The 20,348-nt window shown below is 44.8% G+C and overlaps 1 protein-coding gene and 1 pseudogene across 2 annotated transcripts in view; one reads left to right on the plus strand and one right to left on the minus strand.

The window, feature by feature from the left end:
• Positions 1 to 19,037, plus strand: part of ZRANB3 (zinc finger RANBP2-type containing 3) — a 249,644-nt gene extending 230,607 nt beyond the window's left edge. Inside the window, exons 16-22 of one of the 2 annotated variants that reach the window (XM_070423081.1) lie at positions 1,288 to 1,389; positions 2,523 to 2,665; positions 10,417 to 10,527; positions 11,776 to 12,178; positions 15,519 to 15,650; positions 17,533 to 17,565; positions 18,434 to 19,037. In XM_070423081.1, the coding sequence (XP_070279182.1) occupies positions 1,288 to 1,389; positions 2,523 to 2,665; positions 10,417 to 10,527; positions 11,776 to 12,178; positions 15,519 to 15,650; positions 17,533 to 17,565; positions 18,434 to 18,478 (969 nt within the window). In that variant the 3' untranslated portion in view covers positions 18,479 to 19,037. Of the gene's footprint in view, positions 1 to 1,287; positions 1,390 to 2,522; positions 2,666 to 10,416; positions 10,528 to 11,775; positions 12,179 to 15,518; positions 15,651 to 17,532 lie in introns of both variants that reach the window. The other variant, XM_070423080.1, reaches the window with a different exon arrangement.
• On the minus strand, positions 18,602 to 18,874 carry LOC139015350 (MICOS complex subunit MIC10 pseudogene; annotated as a pseudogene).
• Positions 19,038 to 20,348: the final 1,311 nt, after the last annotated feature.

Consider the following 20,348-nt stretch of genomic DNA (forward strand, 5'->3'; position numbering starts at 1 on the left):
TCAGCCTCCTCATTGGCCCCCAACCTCTGTCCTGGGACCACACCGGGAGAGGGACCCCGGGCAAAGCCAGGCAGTCAGCAGCGCTCCTCTGACAGCCGGACCCCAGGCCTAGACCCGAGAGGAGCACCACGGGCATCTCTGCTCCCCCAGGCAGACCTGAGCCTGAACCACCCTCGGCCCCTGGGAGCAAGCGCCAGGCCACGCTTCTCTGACCATCTCATGGGAGCAACAGGGAACTGACCCCAGGTGGGCCTGAGAGTCAAGAAGCCAAAAGTCGGACACCAGGCGGAGCACACACAGGAATTCAGAAGCCCTTAGCTCGTTACTCTGTGCAGTGGACGCTGTGCTTCCTGAATTGTCTGATTCGTTGTTCTCCCCTTCAAGTGGAGGCGGGGGAGAAACTGCCAGCTCCTGGCAGAGGCACAGGGGCCAGCTGCCGGGCCACATGCAGCCACAGCCTCGCCACCCCTCCTGGCTCGGCCACCAGCCTGGCAGCGTGGCCACCTCCTGTTCTTGACATCTCTCTTAGCAGTTTCCAGTGCATTTGTACGACCACTCTAAATACTTACATGCCCCTTTACCATAAAACATTATTCAGTTATTTCCTACACACGAGACCCGAAGCAGATGGAATGCTAACAGGTCTTTTCACAGCTACAGCAGAGTTGAGATGAGATCTTTCCTTTTGACCTTCGAAGAGCTGAAGTAGAATCTGGATAAAAACCAGCTCGCTGCCTAAAAGGACACCGCTTAAAAGGAAGAGCAGTGACAGCCATTTAGCCATTGATGCCATTAACATGTAACTCTAAAGAACTGTCCTTGCAGCCAGAATCCCAAGTCTGATTGAGTTTAGAATAACAATTATGTATCTAAACTTTGAATCCGCATGTAATTTCTTTTTGTGTTTTTCCCAAAGCAATTGTGGGAGCTGGAGCGCTTTCTTTTAGCCGAGAGAGTTCGAATATGATTCGACTCTTGTTGCTATACTTTCATATGCAGAGATTTTTCTCCCCCTTTATAAAGAAGTACTTCCTGCTCCAACCTTGTGTTTAGCTGACTACCCCTCTGCGTGGTATTTTCCCTGAGCAGCGAACGCACTGAGGCATTCAGAGGGCCCCGGGGAGCCTTCCTCGCTCCTCCTCTCAGCGTCCTTTCTGGGGGGCTGTGTGGGTGGTGGGATCTTGGGAGACTGGGCTATTATGTCATAATACAATTCTTTACTTTTAAAATAATTGCTGGTGCCTACAGACAAAATGGATTGACAATGCCTTCTTAATCTATAATCAGGATGGGAACCGGATGAACTGCAATTTCATTCCTTTGGATATAAAATTAGACCTTTGGGAAGATTTGCCAGCAAGCTTTGAGCTGAAACAAAATCGCTCCCTGGTAAGAACAGTTCTGTGAATTTGTTGTAAATTAAAATCTGAGTGATGTTAATGACCATTTCGAGTTTAATAAAAGTGGAGCACTCGTGGCCTGTCACAGAATTCCCGTCACTGGCCGCGCCTGCAACTTACCCCGCTGCTCAGAATATCTGTGAGCTCGGTTTCCGTGGTGAGTGATCACACCCAGGATGGCTGCTTCCATGGATTGAATCATCCTCACATTTAATGCCTCATTCACAGAAGTAGCAGCTGTGATAGTGGTATCTGTCAGATCACACTTTATCTGTGAAGGCTCAGTTCTAACCTGACAGGTTCTGAGAGCGGAGCTGAGACCATGCGGGGTGACTCTCGATTCCTTGTGAGAGCACCAGCCTGCAGTGCCGGCCACACCCCTGCCAGGGAGCCTAGGTGCTCACCTGCGCCCGTTTCCCTTCCCTGCAAAGGAGGGTCAGCGTGTGCAGGGCCGACCCAGCAGGCAGTGTACCGCTTTCTACAAGAACAGCGATTACGTTTTGCCCTTTGAGTAGAAATCAAACATTGCCCATAGGGGGCCGCACCTGTCTCAAAGGGAAAGGTAGCACTGACTTACTTTCTTCAGAGTCATCTAATTGTGATTCCCAGATTCCCAGAAGATAGCCAGCTGCATATATTTGACCAATAAGTAAGATGAATGCTACTCTAATTAAAATGCCCAGGTTTATTGATGGCTACCTTCCTGCGATTACTTAAGTCGTGGGGTTCAAAGCGATTCTCAGGTGTTGCCGTGCCTGTCGGTCACAACTGCCACACCTGCTGTCCCCAAGACCAGCTTTGCCTCGGTCACGGCTTCCACCCGGGCCTCTGTCGGCCTCACTGAGCACATGGCTGCAGCTGGTCCCTGGGTGCCAGGGACATGTGCCAGGTGCCCTGAAACGTGCCTGCAGAGTCTCTGGATCAGGAGACGCCTACAGAACTGGCCGTAGGGGGTTCACAAAAAGGAGATGAACCATCAAACCGAAGAAAGCCTTCATTGTCCCCCAAGAAGCCTGTTTGGGGTATATAAAACTCAGGTGCCTGACGTTGTAAGTAGCCCCACTTCAAAGGAAGGCGTGCGGTGCGCTGCGTGCACTGTTTTCACCTCTCATCTCCCTGCAGATTTTGCGGTTTGTGCGCGAATGGAGCAGCCTCACGGCCATGAAGCAGAGGGTGGTCAGGAGGAGCGGGCAGCTGTTCTGCAGCCCAGCGCTGGCATTCGAAGAGGCCACAAAGCAACAGACCAAACAAAACAGCACAAAAAGGTATGGGCGGTCCTTCTCTTTCTGTTTGTATTTTATTACTTGTCATGGTTATTTCTTAGTGGGGAGGTGGAGGGGGGTGGGGGGGGGGGATTGAGGCATTTATGTAACCACTAAAGAAATCCACGATTCGGTTGTCCGTTCTTCTCAACATGAGTCGCACTCACCCAGCCCGGGACCCTGGCTCACAGGAAGACATTTCCCTGTGAGGACAGCAGGACACGCCTCTGGGCCCGTCTGCCCTGCATCCCGGCCGAGGGTCCGAGGGTCTCGGTGCCATGCACAGGGGGGCTGGTCCTGGTGGCCGCACCACCACCCAGGTGGTGGAGGTAACGGTTATGCCTGTGGTTGGAAACGAAATGAAAGGAGAGGTTGTGCGTCTCGTGTTTGCAGCTGTTTGCCTCTGTCATCACAGATGATAATCTCTGTACGTGCCCTTCCCTTTCTTGGCATCATAATCATCTCTGCCTCACTTAGATCTCACGTCCCCTTGTGTGATCCCACTCTCTGTAGATTCTTCCTCAGCACGAAGCAGGTCCCGGGAAGGGCAGGCGGCTGTGCGCTGCCCTCTCTTCTCTGAAGGGATCGCAAAGCACCAGCGGCCACATGGCAGGAAAACCCCCTGGCCCTCCTGTCTCCATACACCTTAGCCCCCTTCACCCCCACCTGCCATTGTTTTGTGATCTCCGGCCTTTCCTGTGCACACAGGTGAAAAAAATTCACCAGTGGTTTAGGAGAAGATGTGGTTGATTAAATAAATGATATCCCCACACAGTGAAAAGTCTCTTCAACTGTTTCAGAATATGGCAGGTGGTATATTCATGTGGGAGAACAAGGAATGATACTTGTGATAATTCATTAAGGGTAAAAATCTACACTAATAAAAGAGAAACATGGTAATTGGCGTACGACCGCTACCCTTTTCATTGGCTAATCAGTGAGTATATGCAAATTAACGGTCAGCCAAGATGGCGGCCGGCAGCCAGGCAGCTGGAAGCGAACATGAGGCTTGCTTGCTGCAGACTCAAACATTACCCGCCTCACTTGCTGGCCTCTGAGCTACAACTCTAAGTAACTATGTACTATGTTGCAAATAAGAAGGTAAACAAAACCCCAGAGACCAGCTTTCATTCAGCCAAGCTTTAGCAACATTGTATGGATGTTTTCAGCGGCGAGGCCTCAGAGCTAAAGCTGGCCCAGAATAAAAAAAAAAAAGAAAACAAGGAGCGGTTGGAAGCTTTAGTCACTCGCTTCCAGAAAACAGCCCTCAGCCCCTCACCCAGTCTGGCCAGGCACCCCAGTGGGGACCCCCACCCTGATCCAGGACACCCTTCAGGGCAAACCAGCCAGCCCCCACCCTTGCACCAGGCCTCTATCCTATATAGTAAAAGGGTAATATGCCTCCCAGCACCGGGATCAGCAGAGCAGCGAAGCTCCCGGCACCGGGATCAGCGTGACAGGGGGCAGCGCCCAAACCCCCTGATCGCCCTGTGGCTCTGTGTGTGACAGGGGGCGGGGCCACAACCTCCCTATCCGCCCTGCTCTGTTCATGACAGGGGAAGGCACCCCAACCCTCCCCTCGGCCCTGCTCTGTGCGTGACAGGGTATGGAGCCCCAACACCCCTGATGGGCCCTGCTCTGTGTGTGACAGGGGGCAGCGCCTCAATCCCCTGATCGGCCCTGCTCTGTGCATGACGGGGTGGCGCCGCAACCTCCCCATCGACCCTGCCTTGAGTGTGACAGGGGGCGGTGCCCCAACCCCCCAATCGGCCCTACCCTGAGCGTGACTGAGGGTGGCATCGCAACCTCCCAATCCGCCCTGCTCTGTGCATGACAGGGGGTGGCGCCCCAACTCCCCAATCAGCCCTGCTCTGAGCCTGACCAGGGGCTGCACCTAGGGATTGGGCCTGTCCTCTGCCACCTGGGAGCAGGCCTAAGCCAGCAGGTCATTATCTCCCGAGGGGTCCCAGGCTGCTAGAGGGCACTGGCCGGGCTGGCCGCCCCCCCCTCCGGAGTGCACAAATTTTTGTGCACCGGGCCTCTAGTAAGTATATAAAAAGGATGGAACACAAATATGTGTCATTGCTGTTGTTGACGTAGAAAGTGTCTGGAAGGATACCTCAGAAAATCTCCCCAGAGCTCTCTCTAGGACAGTGGTTCCAGCTGGGCCAGTTTTACCCCCAGGGTGACAACTTTTAGTTTTTCAAAATCAGGGGACACAGCAGGGGAACACCTAGCGGCCAGAGGCCTGGGGTATCAATAACAATCCTGCAGTGAGCAGCACTGCACTCCCCAGCAAAGAGTTTTCTGTGTCAGAGTGTCAGGAGTGCCACCATTGAGCAATCTTGCTGTAGACCACAGATTAGGGGACTTGTGGAGATGGTAGGAACTTTGTACTTTACTCCAGGATCACAAACTAATGACGAAAACAAAGCAGGAATCGTAAATGAACAAATGAGGTCAGGTGTAAAACTAGAAAAAGATGGGGCAGGAGATGGAACTATGGCAAATTGTAAAGTGCACAACCCATCTAACATCATTTAAATTCAGATTTAAAAATAAACCACTGCATGACTCTGCGGAGTTGGTTTATTTATGAGCTGCCAGTTTTGGATTCTTGCTTAATGTCTTCTGTATTGAATTTTTCTCAGGAGCATATATTACTTTATATAAAAAATACATTTAAAATATGTGTGTGTTTATTCATATGCACACCTACACATACATATATGCACACACATATAACAAAAAGCATGATGCCTATTTTATTGTTCTCAATACTTCTTCTAGTCCTCTCTATTTTCTCATTTTTATTACCACAGTCAGAGTTAACCACAGCCATTTCTAGTTTCTTCTCCATCAGACATGGATGACCACTTAAAGAATCTCTTGAGAAAGATGACTGCTCAGGCTAAAAGCCAAGTCTGATAAAATTGATACAAACCAAAGTTACTTATAAAATTACTAGAGGCCAGGCGCATGAAAGTCATGCACAGGTACAGTCCCTAGGCCTGGCCTGCCATCTTCCCAGGCTGCCGGCAGCCGGCTCCACCCCCTGTCGCCACCCACCCCTGGTTCCCCATTCTCCATCGGGTGATTGGAGCCTGCCGGGCAGGGGAAGAGACCGAGAGGTTGGCCCCAATCCGGCTGGTGGCAGCTCCTGTGTTGAGTGTCTGCCCCCTGGTGGTCAGTGCGGGTCATAGCAACCAGTTGTTCTGCCATTTGGTCAATTTGCATATTACCTTTTTATTATATAGGATGTGCAGTGATATCTTATAGATACCACATGTGTTAACAAGCAGCAAAGTAAGTCTGTTGGACTTGTGTTTTTAAGAGCTCACTCTGGCAGCAGTTGGAAGTTTAGATTGAAAGGGTGATACTCGAGTTGCAGAGATGAGTTGAGTTAGTTTTCTGTTGCTATCATGACAAATTATCAGAAACTCATTGGCTTAAAGCAACAGTGGTTTATCATCTTGGGGTTTTATAAGTCGAAGCCTGAGTTTCTCTGCTGGTTTCTCTGCTCTGCATTTTATAAAGCTGAGAACAAAATGTGGGCCAGCTGGGCTCTACTGATAGTCTGGGAAGGATCCATTGCTCATTCAGGTGGTTGACAGCATTCAGTTCCTTGTGGTTGTAGGACTTAGGTTTCCTTGCTGGCTCTCAGCTGGGGGTTGCTCTTAGCTTCTAGAGCAGTGGTTCTCAACCTTCTGGCCCTTTAAATACAGTTCCTCATGTTGTGACCCAACCATAAAATTATTTTCGTTGCTATTTCATAACTGTAATGTTGCTACTGTTATGAATCGTAATGTAAATATCTGATATGCAGGATGGTCTTAGGCGACCCCTGTGAAAGGGTCGTTCGACCGCCAAAGGGGTCGTGACCCACAGGTTGAGAACCGCCGTTAGAGGAGACTTCTTCCTAGTTCTAGCACAAGGATCCCTACATCTCAGGGCCAGCAAAGTTGTGTGAACTCCTTATGCTTGGAATTGTTTACTATCTTTAGGTCAGCTGATTAGTAAATTTAATTTCATCTGCGAAGTCCTTTCATAGCATTACCTAGATCCGTGGTCGGCAAACTGCGGCTCTTTGGCCCCTCGAGTGTGGCTCTTCCTAAGCCTTAGGAGTACCCTAATTAAGTTAATAACAATGTACCTACCTATATAGTTTAAGTTTAAAAAATTTGACTCTCAAAAGAAATTTCAATCGTTGTACTGTTGATATTTGGCTCTGTTGACTAATGAGTTTGCCGACCACTGACCTCGATGAGTTATTGATTGGATACTGGAGACAGGAATCCTAGGGAGATGTCTTTAAATTCTGCCTACCACACAAATTAAAAGACTATTGTCGTAGACCTGGAAAGAACAAAAGATGAGGGCTTTTTATGAAGTCATTAGCAATGGAATGGAGAAAGGAAAATGAAGAGCGGTGCTAAGGAGGTAGTTCTGAAGACCTTGGTCATTGATTAGAGAGGGAGGGCTCCAGGGAAACTGACTTAGCAGAGCATGACAATGAAACTGCGTCCCCATAGAGGGCCTGCCGACTCTCACCGTGGAACCCCACTAAGTCTCAGTAAAGTGGAGTAACCACGTCTCTCTGGAAGCAGGTGTGAAGGGCAGGGCTGCGCAGCAGCGCTGAGTGGAAGTCTGTGTGAGGAGGGTTAGACACTGGGTGCCTCCCCCACTGTCCTCCCAGTTTACTTTCTAGAGAAGTGGAACCAAGGTTGGCACCAGGCTCAATGTGTTTTCATATTCTTCACTCAACTTCCAGATCACCAGCAGCCACATTTCATTCCCTAGGCAGAAGATTCATCTCTGAAAAAAAATGGAATGGCCTTAGAATAAAGACAAATAGATACTGCTTTTTAGGAATTCCACCCAAAGCAATGGCTAAATCCCCAATTAGATTACCCTCCAGAGCTGTCCACCAGTTTTCAGGCTCATCCCAGCTCAGGGCCTGCAGTCAGCTTTTGAGCAGCTCACTCTTCAGTGTGAATAGAAGCCAAGGCCACCAGCCATTGGTTCAGTTCCTAAGTGAGTTCCCATTCGGCAGAGGCAGGCCTGGTCCAGTGGAGCCCTGTTGAGTTTAGGATGCCAACTAGTTATCCTCCAGCCACAGCTGATCTCCAAAGCAGGTGGGCAACCTGGAGCCAGCAGGGTTTTCATTGGGGTGGACCACTTTCCACACACACTCACTCCTCTCTTCTTACAAAACTTGCCATCCTCTGTTGCAGCCCCATCCAGGAAGTAGGTAGCAGACAACATTCTTCCTTCCCTCTTTGTCAAAAGTGGGAATTACCATAATCCTTTTGAGAGTTGATATACTTACATGAACTTCATAGCAAACTCAGTGGAAAATTAAATATTGGTAACTCACAGCTATATTTGAAAAGTTACCCCCCTGCCCCCTCCATTTGGAGTTGATTGATCTGTTCCTATGGTTTCCAAAAATCTGTGCTAAAAAAAACTCTTCTAGGAAGGTTATTTTTAGTTCTTAAATCTCTGAATAGATTTCGAAGCATCTTTTAAAGTTACTGAATTAGGTTTCTAAGCCTTTAAACATTGAATAATACCTAAGGCAAGACTTAATATCCCTTCGCCCCTCAAAGCTATGAAGCTTTTTAGTTCATTTAGAATTCACTGAAATACTTTCATGAAGTGTTTTTGTCAAGGGAATAAAATAGTTGAAGAAATGGGGGGGGGGGAGGAGTTTACAAACTAAAATTAGAGAATTTTAAAGGAATTCACTATAATTCTTTATTGCTTTAAGAAAGACACACAGTAGAAATGCAAATATATGAAAAGATAATCACCCTTACTCTTAACAGGAGAAATGCAAACTTAAAGCTATAATGAGATACCTATCACCATTAACAGAGAAGTTTCATTTTTAAAAATATTTTTATTGATTTTTAGGGGGAGAGAGAGAAACATCGATGTGAGAGTGAAACATCTATCAGCTGCCTCCTGCACTCCCCCTACTGGGGACTGGGGATTGAGCCTGCAACCCAGGCATGTGTCCTGACCTGGAATCAAACCAGCAACCTTTTGGTGCAAGAAGTTTTCAAATGACATACCTGGTGCTAGTGGAAGTGTGAGGAAACAGGGACTCTCATTCATTGCTGGTGGGTCTGTATTTGGAACAAACTCAAATGAGAGCAATGTGTCGGAAGCTACCCAAATTTAAAGCGCCAAGACTCTGTCCTGGCAATTCTACTTCGGGGAATTTATTTTATATCTATTTCATGTGTAGAAAATATCATGTATAGTGATATTTATGACAGCGTTGTTTGTGACAGCAGAGGCTGGGACAACCAAAATGCCCATTAATCAGAGGCTGGTTAGATACATGGTTTGTCCAAATAATGGAATATTGCAGCCATTTAAAACATAGGGCAACTCTGTGTGTACCGAGGAGAGATCCTGAGATGTATGGTTAGGTAAACAGAGCAAGGTGGCGACGACTATGTATGTGATGCTACCATTTGTTTTGAAAGGGAACGGGTGTAATGGGGAGTGTCTGCTAGTGAGTTCAGGTTTCTTTTTGAGGTGATAAAAATGTTCTGGAACCAGGTAGTGGTGATGGTCGTACATCTGGTGACTATACCAAAATGCACTGGATTGTAAAATTTAAAATGTTAAATTTAGTGCTATGAGTTATGTGTCTGTAAAAATACTGAGATAAGTAAATAAAATGTATAACCTATATACAGAAAAAAAACTGTTTCTAAAAGGATTTGTTAAAAACTAGCAGCAGAGATAGCTTTGGGGGAGGTGAAAAGGATGGGAAATACACTATTGCCTATCGTTCGAATTTTGAAATATGTGCAGTATGTGTCACCTAATTGAAAATTAATAAAATACTTTATAAGAAGAAGGAAATCTATTAATTGTTAAATCTACTTTAACAACATAAAAGCAAATTTCTAAAATTTACCTACAATTGCAGAACTATTCCATTGTGATTTAAGTTTGATTTTGTCAAGCTCCCAGATGAAGTACTCAACAAATGAAGAAATTTATGTTTGAACTGATTTTTTTAAAAAAACGATAATAGGTGTTAACTACCAGAGAAACTGGGCCATGCTAATTAGAAGGACTTAATTGGGTAATTGCATTTCGCCTACTTACATTCCCCCATCACCTTTAATTGGGATAACTTTCCTCCTCACTTCCAGCCCCTACACCGTTGTGTGGGATTGATGGTGCCATGAATCCCACAGCAAGAGTAGCTTCACTTCAGTGGCAGTTCTGTAAACCCAGATGGGCTGATAATAATGGGAACAACCTTGAGATTAGGGCAGATGTGATTGGACCTGTTTAACTAAAAAGAGAACCACTTTACCTGAAATGCTGACTCTCCATTACAACTGATCAAGGTGATTTATGGAACCAGGAGAGGGGAAACACTGTTAGAGATTTCCTGCACTCTACCTAAGGCTGTCAGTGTGCATGCACTCCGTCATTTCTTATCCCTACGCCCACTCCTTTTTCCCTCTAAGGAAAATGGGTCTTCGAACACTGAATGGCTCTTGAATTTCTTAGAAAAATAAATCTAATGCGGAAGAAAGAAATGTGTTTCCCACACGTGGTGACCAATGTAAAGGGAGAAAATGTCATCCCCTAACTTTGGCATCACACAACCAATAGACTTGGGTCTCGCTTTTTCTCTCCTATTGCCTTTGCAAGGAGCGATGTGAACAGGAAATGTCTTACCAGGGAGAGAACATCTACCTAACATGTCATTGTTTTAGGTGCATATCTAAAGAAGATGTTGCTGCAGCCTCGATGGACAAAGTGAAGAATGCTGGGGGCCATGTCCGTCTGATCACCAAGGAGGCTGGGCCGCAGGACACTTCTACAAAGTAAGGCCTGTTTACTAGTCGGGCACAGCAGCACTGAGACCACTGCTTCCCATTTTTGCATTCATTTTTGTAATCGTGCTTTTCCCTTGTGTGGCCACCTTACAGGTTCCAAAGAGCTTTCACAATACAGTAATTCTTCAGTTCTCATAGCAACCCTCTGAGGCACATGATGGCCTCATCTTGGAAATTAGAGACAAGAAGGTTATTTTGAGGACCCTGAGACCAGGTAGACCAAGTGACCTGCCCCAGGCCACTAAGATACTAGGAGGCCTGAGGTCAAATTGGCCTCTGCTCCCTAATACTGAGCTCTTTCTTTCCTAATAAGTTTTCTTCTAACGCTTCTAATAAGCAGCGTAGGACATAGGCAAACAGCGGTTGTAATTCCCACATAGGCCTTTTCAACACAATTGAGTAATGCACCTTTTTCTTTTATCCTAACAAATTGAGCACAGGTCCTACCACGTTTCATTTCTAACTTTAGTTCAGTCAGACTCTGAGTTTACCTGTAGGAGGCACATGCTTAGCAAGTCTTCGGTTCTAACCCTATGGACACTGTTAGCTACTTGGCTCGGTCACTTTACGGATGTGACTGTTTCCCGTGGGCCAGCGGAGCCGGGGACAGGTCCATGGGAGCCTTGGGAAGGGGCTGTGTCCCAGGGAGGTGAGCACTGTTTGGAGAGCTTTAGCTGGGATTTCACAGTGGCCAGTCCTGTCCCAGCCTGAAGAGCATTTCTAACTTCCCCAGATGTTTCCAAGTCTGATTGTTTAACTTGATGATATCTAAATTCCCAAGAGATGTGGCACATTTGTATTCAAATTAACTTTTTTTTTTTAATATTTTTTATTGATTTTTTTACAGAGAGGAAGGGAGAGAGATAGAGTTAGAAACATCGATGAGAGAGAAACATCAATCAGCTGCTTCCTGCACATCTCCTACAGGGGATGTGCCCGCAACCCAGGTACATGCCCTTGACCGGAATCAAACCCGGGACCTTTCAGTCCGCAGGCCGACGCTCTATCCACTGAGCCAAATCGGTTTCGGCTCAAATTAACTTTTTTAAACACACCATTCTTTCCTGTATTTGGCATCGAGTTGCAAGTGCTGACTGTAGTGTTTCATTTCCACATAGAATCACAGAATCTGCGGGTTCTATGTTTACTGTTCATCAGCATAGAAATCCTGAAGACCATTATGTGAAGTTAGGCTTATTTAGACTAGTGTATTAGCTATGTTCTGTTCAATTCTAGGGAGTGTCTTGAAGATGGAGCCTCTGTCCCATCTCTGACTCCCTGCCTAGGGCAAGCTGGTCTCACTGTGAAGCCTCCTGCGTCCAAAGGCTACCTGCAAGCTGTGGATAGTGAAGGAAACCCACTGTGCCTCCGCTGTCAGCAGCCCACGGGCCAAACTAAGCAAGAGTGCAAAGCAAGCGCTTGGGACTCACGGTTTTGCTCTCTGAACTGTCAGGAGGAGTTTTGGATTCGTTCTAATAACAGTTACCTGCGAGCCAAAGTATTTGAAATTGAACATGGTGTGTGTCAGCTGTGTAATCTGAACGCGCAAGAGCTCTTTTTACGTCTGAGAGACGCTCCTAAAAGTCAGCGGAAGAGTCTTCTGGATGCTACCTGGACCTCAAAGCTCCCTCTAGATCAGGTAAGTTATAATTGTGTGGCAGACAGAAGGCAGCGTTGTACTGAGGGTTGGATTCTGACTCGCTCTCCTTTTAACTTTTTATATGGGAAATCTTGAATATACACACACAAGTAGAAAGAATAATGAACCCATAACCCATTGCCCAACCTTAACAGTTATCGACATTTTTGCCTTAATTTTCATCTGTCCCTTACCTCAATTCTTTTTTTCTCCTGGAATTATTTTAAAGCAAATTCCAGACAACACTTCATTTCATCCTTAAATATTTTCGTTATGTAGCCCTCATAGATAAAGACTTCCTTCTTTCCCATCCTCTTTCCTTCCCTCTTTTTTTTCTGTCTGTCTTGGAAATTTAATGCCATACCCCCAATAGCCATTACCAAAACAATGGTAATTTCTTGATTATAATAAGTCTGTGTTTGGTTTCCCACCTAGATTGTCTCAAAAATATCTTTTCAGACAATCTGAAAATGCCTTGTTCAGATTAGATCAAAGTATGGCCCTTTGAAGTATGACACATGGCATTTAGTCATGCTTCTTATGGTCTCTTTACTCTGTATTGCCCCATTCTTTTTTTTACACCATACATTGCTGAGGACACTGGATCATTTGCCTATAGGATTTCCCACATTCTGGGTGTGTCTCCCTGTATTCTCATGGTATTATCTGACATGGTTCTCTACCCCCCTGATTTCCAGAATAATGGTTATAAGATATAGATGCTTAGTTAGATTCTTGTTAAATTATTTGGGGAAGAGATCTTAACAGATGATACATTGCATCAAGAAACACCTATGAGGACCCTCGCCAGTTTGGCTCAGTGGATAGAGTGTCAGCCTATAGACCGAAGGATCCCGAGTCCGATTCCAAAAAAAAAAAAGAAGCACCTATGGGGAAACCTCATACTGTTTTCCATAGTGGCTCTGCCAATTTACACCCCCACCAGCAGTGTACAAGGTGTCCTTTTTCTCCACATCCCCAATAAATTTAAAAAAACACACACACACACAACAACTATGGTCCAGTTGCTCTACTTTTCATGATGTTAATATTGAATGACGAAGGGCAAACAGATAAAATGCAGTTCATTGCAATGAGAAGGAAACATATTCATCTGTTGTAAAATCAGATTTTAGCAGAGCAATTTATGACAAAATATTATCTTTAGACTCATCAATATTCGCTTTGATTCCCAAAACTCAATTGGATTTCTAATGTTGTGATTTAATCAGTTCTAAACTTCAAACTAAAGCAAAATGTATAATTTTATAGTGAGCTGAGTTTTTTTGTTGTTAATCCTCAACTGGGGATATCTTTTTCATTAATTTTTAGAGAGAATGAAAAGGAAGGAGGGAGGGGGGGAGAGAGAGAGAGAGACAATCATCGATGTGAAAGACAGACATCGATTGGTTGCCTCCTACACGTGCCCTTCAGGGCCAGGGATTGAACCTGCAACTCAATTACGTGCCCTTGACCGGGAATTGAACCCACAATGCTCTGATCACTGAGCTACCCCAGCCAGGACAGTGAGCTTAATTTTTTAAAAAATCACTCCTGAGCCACTCTCTGCCCACTAAAATATTGTCAAATCATATATTTTTATTTACCTATTATTGCTGAGTTATGACAGAATTCATTAATAAGCATTTCTGCAAAAATGAATTCATATAACTTTGAGAACTGGGGAGATACACTATTTTTTAAATGGTGTCCTGAGTTCCTGAAATATCCTTTGGTCAACTGGTGAGGGACATATTGCACCCATCCCAGGGTGTCACCCGGACTCGTTACTGCCTGCTGCCTCAGTGAGGAGGCTGCCAGGAGACACACGTGGCAGAACTGGAGGACATCTGGAAGCAGTCTGTCCATGAGGTAGCGTAGTGACACCTAAAACAAAAGTGCTTAGAAGACCGGGAGCACCACAGGCTCAGTTCTGGGAGGACCACTCAGAGAGGGGCGTGACTCTTTCGACAGGTGAATTTAGGATGTTGAAGATGTCCCCACGTGATTTGCTAATTACTAGGGAGAATAAACACCTTCTAGAGCAGGGGTGGGAAAACTTTTTGACTCGAGGGCCACAGTGGGTTCTTAAACTGGACCGGAGGGCCGGAACAAAAGCATGGATGGAGTGTTTGTGTGAACTACTATAAATTCAAAGTAAACATCATTACATAAAAGGGTACGGTCTTTTTTTTTTTTTTAGTTTTATTCATTTCAAACGGGCCGGATCCGGCCCGCTAGCCATAGTTTGCCCACGGCTGGGCTAGAGTCTGCCAGAGTAGAGACTGTTCAGAGCAAAAGAATTGGTTACAAAAGGCAGAACCAAAATGGATCTTTTTCCTAAGAATGCGCCATTTGCTCGATGCATCAGACTTCTATTAGTAGTTGCTTCCCACAGTGCCAGCCACAGCCGGACAAAGCTTGCCGCTCCAACTCGCTGCCACTTGGGGCTCCTCTCAGGCTGGGCACTGCTGACGGGTCCCTGTGCCCACACAGGTCTGCAGCTTTTCTTCAAAGCGCTTTAGAAATGCAACACAGATTCCCATGGCTGGCAGCAGGAAGTTGATTACAACTTCTTCCTTGTTCAAGACCGAGAAAATAAAACAACCTTCACACTGATCTTTGTGATATTTAAACAACTGCACAGCTATGCGGTGAGCTGGTTTTACTACCTTAGGTAAAATGTTAAATTACATCCCGTTTGAATGTAGGTCATCCTTGTTTAAATATTAAGTGTGTGTATGTGGACTGGCCTAAATCATCCCTGCTTTAAGTGGACATCTTTGTTTATTCAAAATATGCAACTTACAGAGGTTGTTCTAGAAATATTCCAGTCCATGTAAACTGGCAGACTCCCAGGTGACTAGCATGGAAGTTCGAGGTTATAGCTATTAATATTAAACTGTCATTGGTATAGTAATTAATGCATTTAGGTCAACAATTAAAGATTTTTTTAAGTCAGTAGTAATATCTAGAAGTTTTAAGTTTTTAATCTGTTCTTATTCTTTTCTGTTTTGTTTTAGTGACTATATAAACTAGCTCAAAAGTGCAAAAACAACTAATTTTTCCCAGTCTGTCAGGAGTCTTGGTATTTTCTACTTGCTTATAATTTTTTCTCAAAATGGTTTAGGTAAGGAAAAAAGAACTTTTCCAGAAACATTTTATTGTTTTCAAATTGCTAACCTAGAGGCTTTTTCCTATTCACAAAAAAAAAGGGCTATAAAGACCCATCCTAATGTATTTTTCCCTGATTCTGCTGTGTAAACATGATCGCACAATGCAAAACCCACAGTTCCCGCAGTGTGTGTACAAAAGTGCTGATCCTGGGTTCTGGTTGCAGCTTAACGAAATGGTCAGAGCCCCCGGGGAAGGGCACTTCTGGCAGGTGGACCACATCCGGCCCGTGTTCGGAGGAGGAGGACAGTGCTCCCTGGACAACCTGCAGACTCTCTGCACAGTCTGTCACAGAGAGGTCAGTGCCCCTCCGCTCGTCCCACTCCGTCCCGGGCCTCGGTGACATCGTGCATGCCGGCGTGGGAAGGACTGGGGAATCTACGTCCTGGGCTGGGATCCAAGACACATTTTATTTCTTTCATCGCCTAACACTGCGTTCCCTCTCGAGGCCTAGGTCTCGGTCACAGATGAGAGAGAGGCTGCTTGCCTTCTGATTCATCCCAGGACCCGGAAATTTCCCCACTGCCTAGCAGAAAAGAAATACAATGTAGTTTGCATGGTCTTGAAGAGACCCAGACCTTCCAGCTAGAAGTTTGGTGAATTGGGGCAGTGACATATGTTTGCATGTGCGGCTAAAGATGTCCCGAAATGTCTAAGAACGTTAATAAATTATCTCTAGGACCAACTCAGTTTAACATGCAAACATTGCACTCTTGGCCAAAGTATAAAACCTGTTAACCTCGGCATATCTTTGAGCAATGAATGATTGTTTATCAACTAGGATGAATTTTTAACGGGCAGTCAGCAAAAGGAAGTCAGGCCTACCTGTTGAGATAATCTTCCAAAGAAAAACTTACTCAATAGGCAACTTTGCATCTGACTTATTTTTCCCCTTTGGCAGATTTAAGCATTTTCCCACATTCCCATGATAAGCATTCATAATGTTATTGTCTAAAGTGGTTGCACATGATTCTGTTGAATAGACCTCTACTGTAGTGTATTTAGCCCTTCCCATGCGAATGCACATTGAAGTTACTTACATTCTTTTTTGTTCTTATACATATTGTTGCCACACACTTTTTTTTTGTTTAATGTTTTGAGGTCATTCCTTAAGATAGATTCTCAGATCTAAAGTATCACTGAGTCACGTGTATTTTTGAGGCTGATGTTTTTATCTCCAAGTTGTTTTCCCAAAGGTTATACTGTTAGCCGCCCTCCCCCTGCCCTCACCCCCGCCACCCCCGCCCCCCTCCAACCCATCAGGGAAGAGAGTGCCCATCTGACTGCATGGGTTGTGCCCGTGCGGTGGGGGAAGTGGCCTGCCCAAGTTTGTTTACTAAAGACCTTGATGGTTTTTAAAATGCTAAGCAATTGTATTTACAGTTTTGAGATCTGTTCCGTTCCTTTGACAATGTTCATATTATGTGAGCATTTTCTTAGCCTTTTAATATTTTAGATTCCTCTCTTCACAAACATAACTTTTACACAAATGGCGATTGTTCCGTTTGTTCTTCATTTGAACCCTCTTTGCTTTCCTCACCCTCCCACCTGGGTCACTTCACACGTGCATGGACTCCAATCTGGGGGAAAAGTCGTCCGATTTCTCCACTGTGCACATTAGTAGCACATTTAAGACTAATAAGAGAATTAAGATATAGCAAAATGCTGCCCCTTCTGTGGTCGCCTTTTCAGGTTCTCGTAAAAAGTCCTATTTGCGGGACTGGCAGAAGAATCGATTTCCTGCCCATCCCATTTTGTTTTCCGTGTTGGTTTGGCTGCTGGGTTGGGAATTCCAGAGAAGAGGAAAGGGCAGGCCTTGTGCACACTGCACTCTGGGAAATCCCAAGATGGCCTAACACTCCCACTTGGACGAGGGGAATCATGGCCTCCTCCCCGAGACCCCAAGGGAGGGATGCATGGACCTCCCTGGGTAGCATCCCCCCAAATTCTGTGTTTTCTCCTCAGCACCTGGTCCTAAGTGAACCCGGGACCTCGGCACTCAGCAGAGCTGCTGGGTTCGCTGCTTGTAGTTTGGTGATGCCCCTAATGGCAAAGCACTGGGAGCGGGTGTGGCAGTCATGTAGCTATTTCCCGACTAACAGAATACAGGGAGTGTTTGAGTTTCTGTAGCCAGTACTTTTCTCCCCGCATGTGAACACATTCATGTTTTTAACTTTCAGAGAACTGCCAGGCAAGCCAAGGAAAGAAGCCAGGTGAGGAGACAGTCTCTGGCGGCAAAGCATGGATCCGACATCACGCGGTTCTTGGTGAAGAAATGAAGTTTAACAAACTTTGAATGGATGACAGATGGCTTACCTGTGGAGGGGTTTAACTCGTTTTTTTCATGTTTGTCTAATATTTTAAGAGTGAAATTTTTTAGAAAGTCAAGACTTCAACTTCCCTTTTCATATTAAATGCTTTTAGCGTTCAATACCTTTTTAAAGTACCTAACAGAAAGCCTGAGATGCAGTACTATTTCTGTGACCTTGATTTCATGCAGACTCTCAATTGTGTTTCTGTAAGGTTTTGTTAAGCTTTCATTTCCTGCTACTACCTTAATCATGGTGTTAGGCATGGGTTGTACTTAAAAAATATATTCTCAATGACTTGCAAAATGCTGCTGGGTTGGGATTGTTTCAGGACTGCTGAGCGCATAGAATGGGGCATGGCAAGACCATAAGGGAAGTTTTGGGAGCAAGTCCTCATTATTCAGGAATCCTGGGCAAAGCGTGACCAGCCTGCTTAGTATGCAAGAGAGACTCGTGTTCACTAAATCCTCCAAAATGGGCTTGGGGTACACATTCTGAGTGTTTTCTCTTTTATTTCTTAGCCAGTTGTCTTTATTAAAGTGATGCTTTTAAAAAAAAAACCCAACTAATTGGACCTATAGTGTCTGTACAAATCAGGGGTTCTGGGTAAAGTAATTGTTAAATATATTAAAAAACTTAAAATATAAAATGCCACTTATACTTCAATTTTCAGTTAGCTGGGTTTTTTTTTGGTTTGTTTTTTGGGCTTTGTTGTTGTTGTTTTGCCTATTTTTGTTTAATTTATTTAAGACCACCTCCTTGCAATTTCCAGAGAGAAAATACAAAACAAGAAACAGACTTGGTTTCAAATACCTGAGCAGTGTGCTGGAGTTTAAAGCACTACTGCTAACATTGTTACAGAAGAATGTCAGCTTGCTGCAGGGCACTTCAGTATCCTGAGGGATAAACATGACTTCTCTTCTCCTCTCACTGAGATGTTCTCAGGTGTAACTCACTGCTTCTGCTCTTTCACGTATTTTCCACGTAGAAGATATGGAGCCTGGAAATCATGCTGACAGCTGGAGTAGGCCATTCCCAACCCCATGCCAGAACCAAAGGCTAGTGGTCACATTCTTCTTTTAAAGAAGGCAAGTGAGAAGACAAGTCCTAATCCAAACCAGTACCTATCTTGACAACCGTATCCGCCAAGCACCGGTCCCACTTCCTGCTGAGCTCTGAACCTGACATGTTTCCCACCGGAGCTCGGCTTTCCCCACGGTCTGGCCCCACGCTCCGACTCCAGGCAAAGCTGGTTTGTTTTTAAGCATTAAAACTAGGCTTACCGTCAAAGCACCTTAGTCCCCCAGTTACCACTTTTTGTTTTTAAAATCCTGTCTTATTAAAAGCATATTCCAGACACCTATTTTAAAAGGAGTGATGATGATGATAAAACACTTTATATTAAAGCATGATCTGAATGATCTGATCGATATATATGTTAAAAAACAAAATGTAATTGATATAAAAAAGCAAAAGGGTGATGATGAAACAAAAGCAGAGCATAGCCCTGTAACATGTCAGAATCGTGAAAGCAAGAGTCAGAACCACACAAATCACAGGTTCAAGGAAGACATACACCACAAAGACTGTTGATTAATGCTGTATGGATGTGACCTTATCAGTTTGAGACTTTCCAATTTTAATTAGTAGCTGATGTTTCACAATGCAGAGCACTTGATTTTAGAAAGATTATACACTCACGAATTTTTGTAGAGTTCTTAAGTTTATAACTATTTCGCTGTATAAGGTCAAATAGTGTTGTTTATTATACGAATTAGGTTGGGCTTTCTTTGGCCTTTTTTCTGCTTTGCTGGTCAAGCTCTTTGCAGTTTTCTGCCTCATTGCCAGAGTAACCCAGAATTCCTCACGGCTGAGGGCTAAGGAGTCTTCACACTGTTTTTCCTCCAGCAGCGAGTGTTTGCAAGTGAGAGTTTGGTGTAAGTAGGTCAGGTTTGAGTGGAGCTTGCTCTTTAGATCAAATTAAGTTGGTAATTCTAGGGAGAACATTCTCAGATGGAGGAACTGTGTGATGGTTTCAGGTGAAATGACCCATGAAGGTGGTCTCTCTTTGCCAGATTTCAAAATTCCAACTAAAAACATTATGAGAGCATCAAGAAGAATAGAATACAAATACATCTAACCATGGAGGTGAAAGATCTGTACACTGAAACTACAAGACTATAATGAAAGAAATTGAAGAAGACACAAATGAATGAAAAATTTTGTGTTCATGGACCTGAATAATTAATATTGTTAAAATATCCATACTGCCCAAAGTAATCTACAGATTTCATGCAATCCTTATCAAAATTCCATAGAAATAGAAAAAAATCCTAAAATTTGTATGAAACCACAAAAGACCCTCAAATAGCCAAAGCAATCTTGAGAAGGAAAAACAAAGCTAGAGACAGCATGCATCCTGCTTTCAAACTGTAGTACAGAGCAGTAGTAACCAAACATTGTGGTATTGGCATAAAAACTGACACATAGGCCAATGGAACAGAATAGAGAGCCTATCCTATCTAATAAAATAGTAATATGCAAATTAACCATCACTCCATCACAGAGATGGCGATGGCCACAGAGCTGGAGCGAGCAGGAGGCTTGGGTTGCCCCCAGCGATGGAGGAAGCCAAGCTTCCCACCTGCCCTGGCCAGCACTGGGCTCTGCTCAAGGCTACAAAGTTT

Source organism: Myotis yumanensis, unplaced genomic scaffold, assembly GCF_028538775.1.
Source record: "Myotis yumanensis isolate MYYU_CA2020_CCGP unplaced genomic scaffold, mMyoYum1.0.hap1 SCAF_8, whole genome shotgun sequence".
Lineage (NCBI taxonomy): Eukaryota > Metazoa > Chordata > Mammalia > Chiroptera > Vespertilionidae > Myotis > Myotis yumanensis.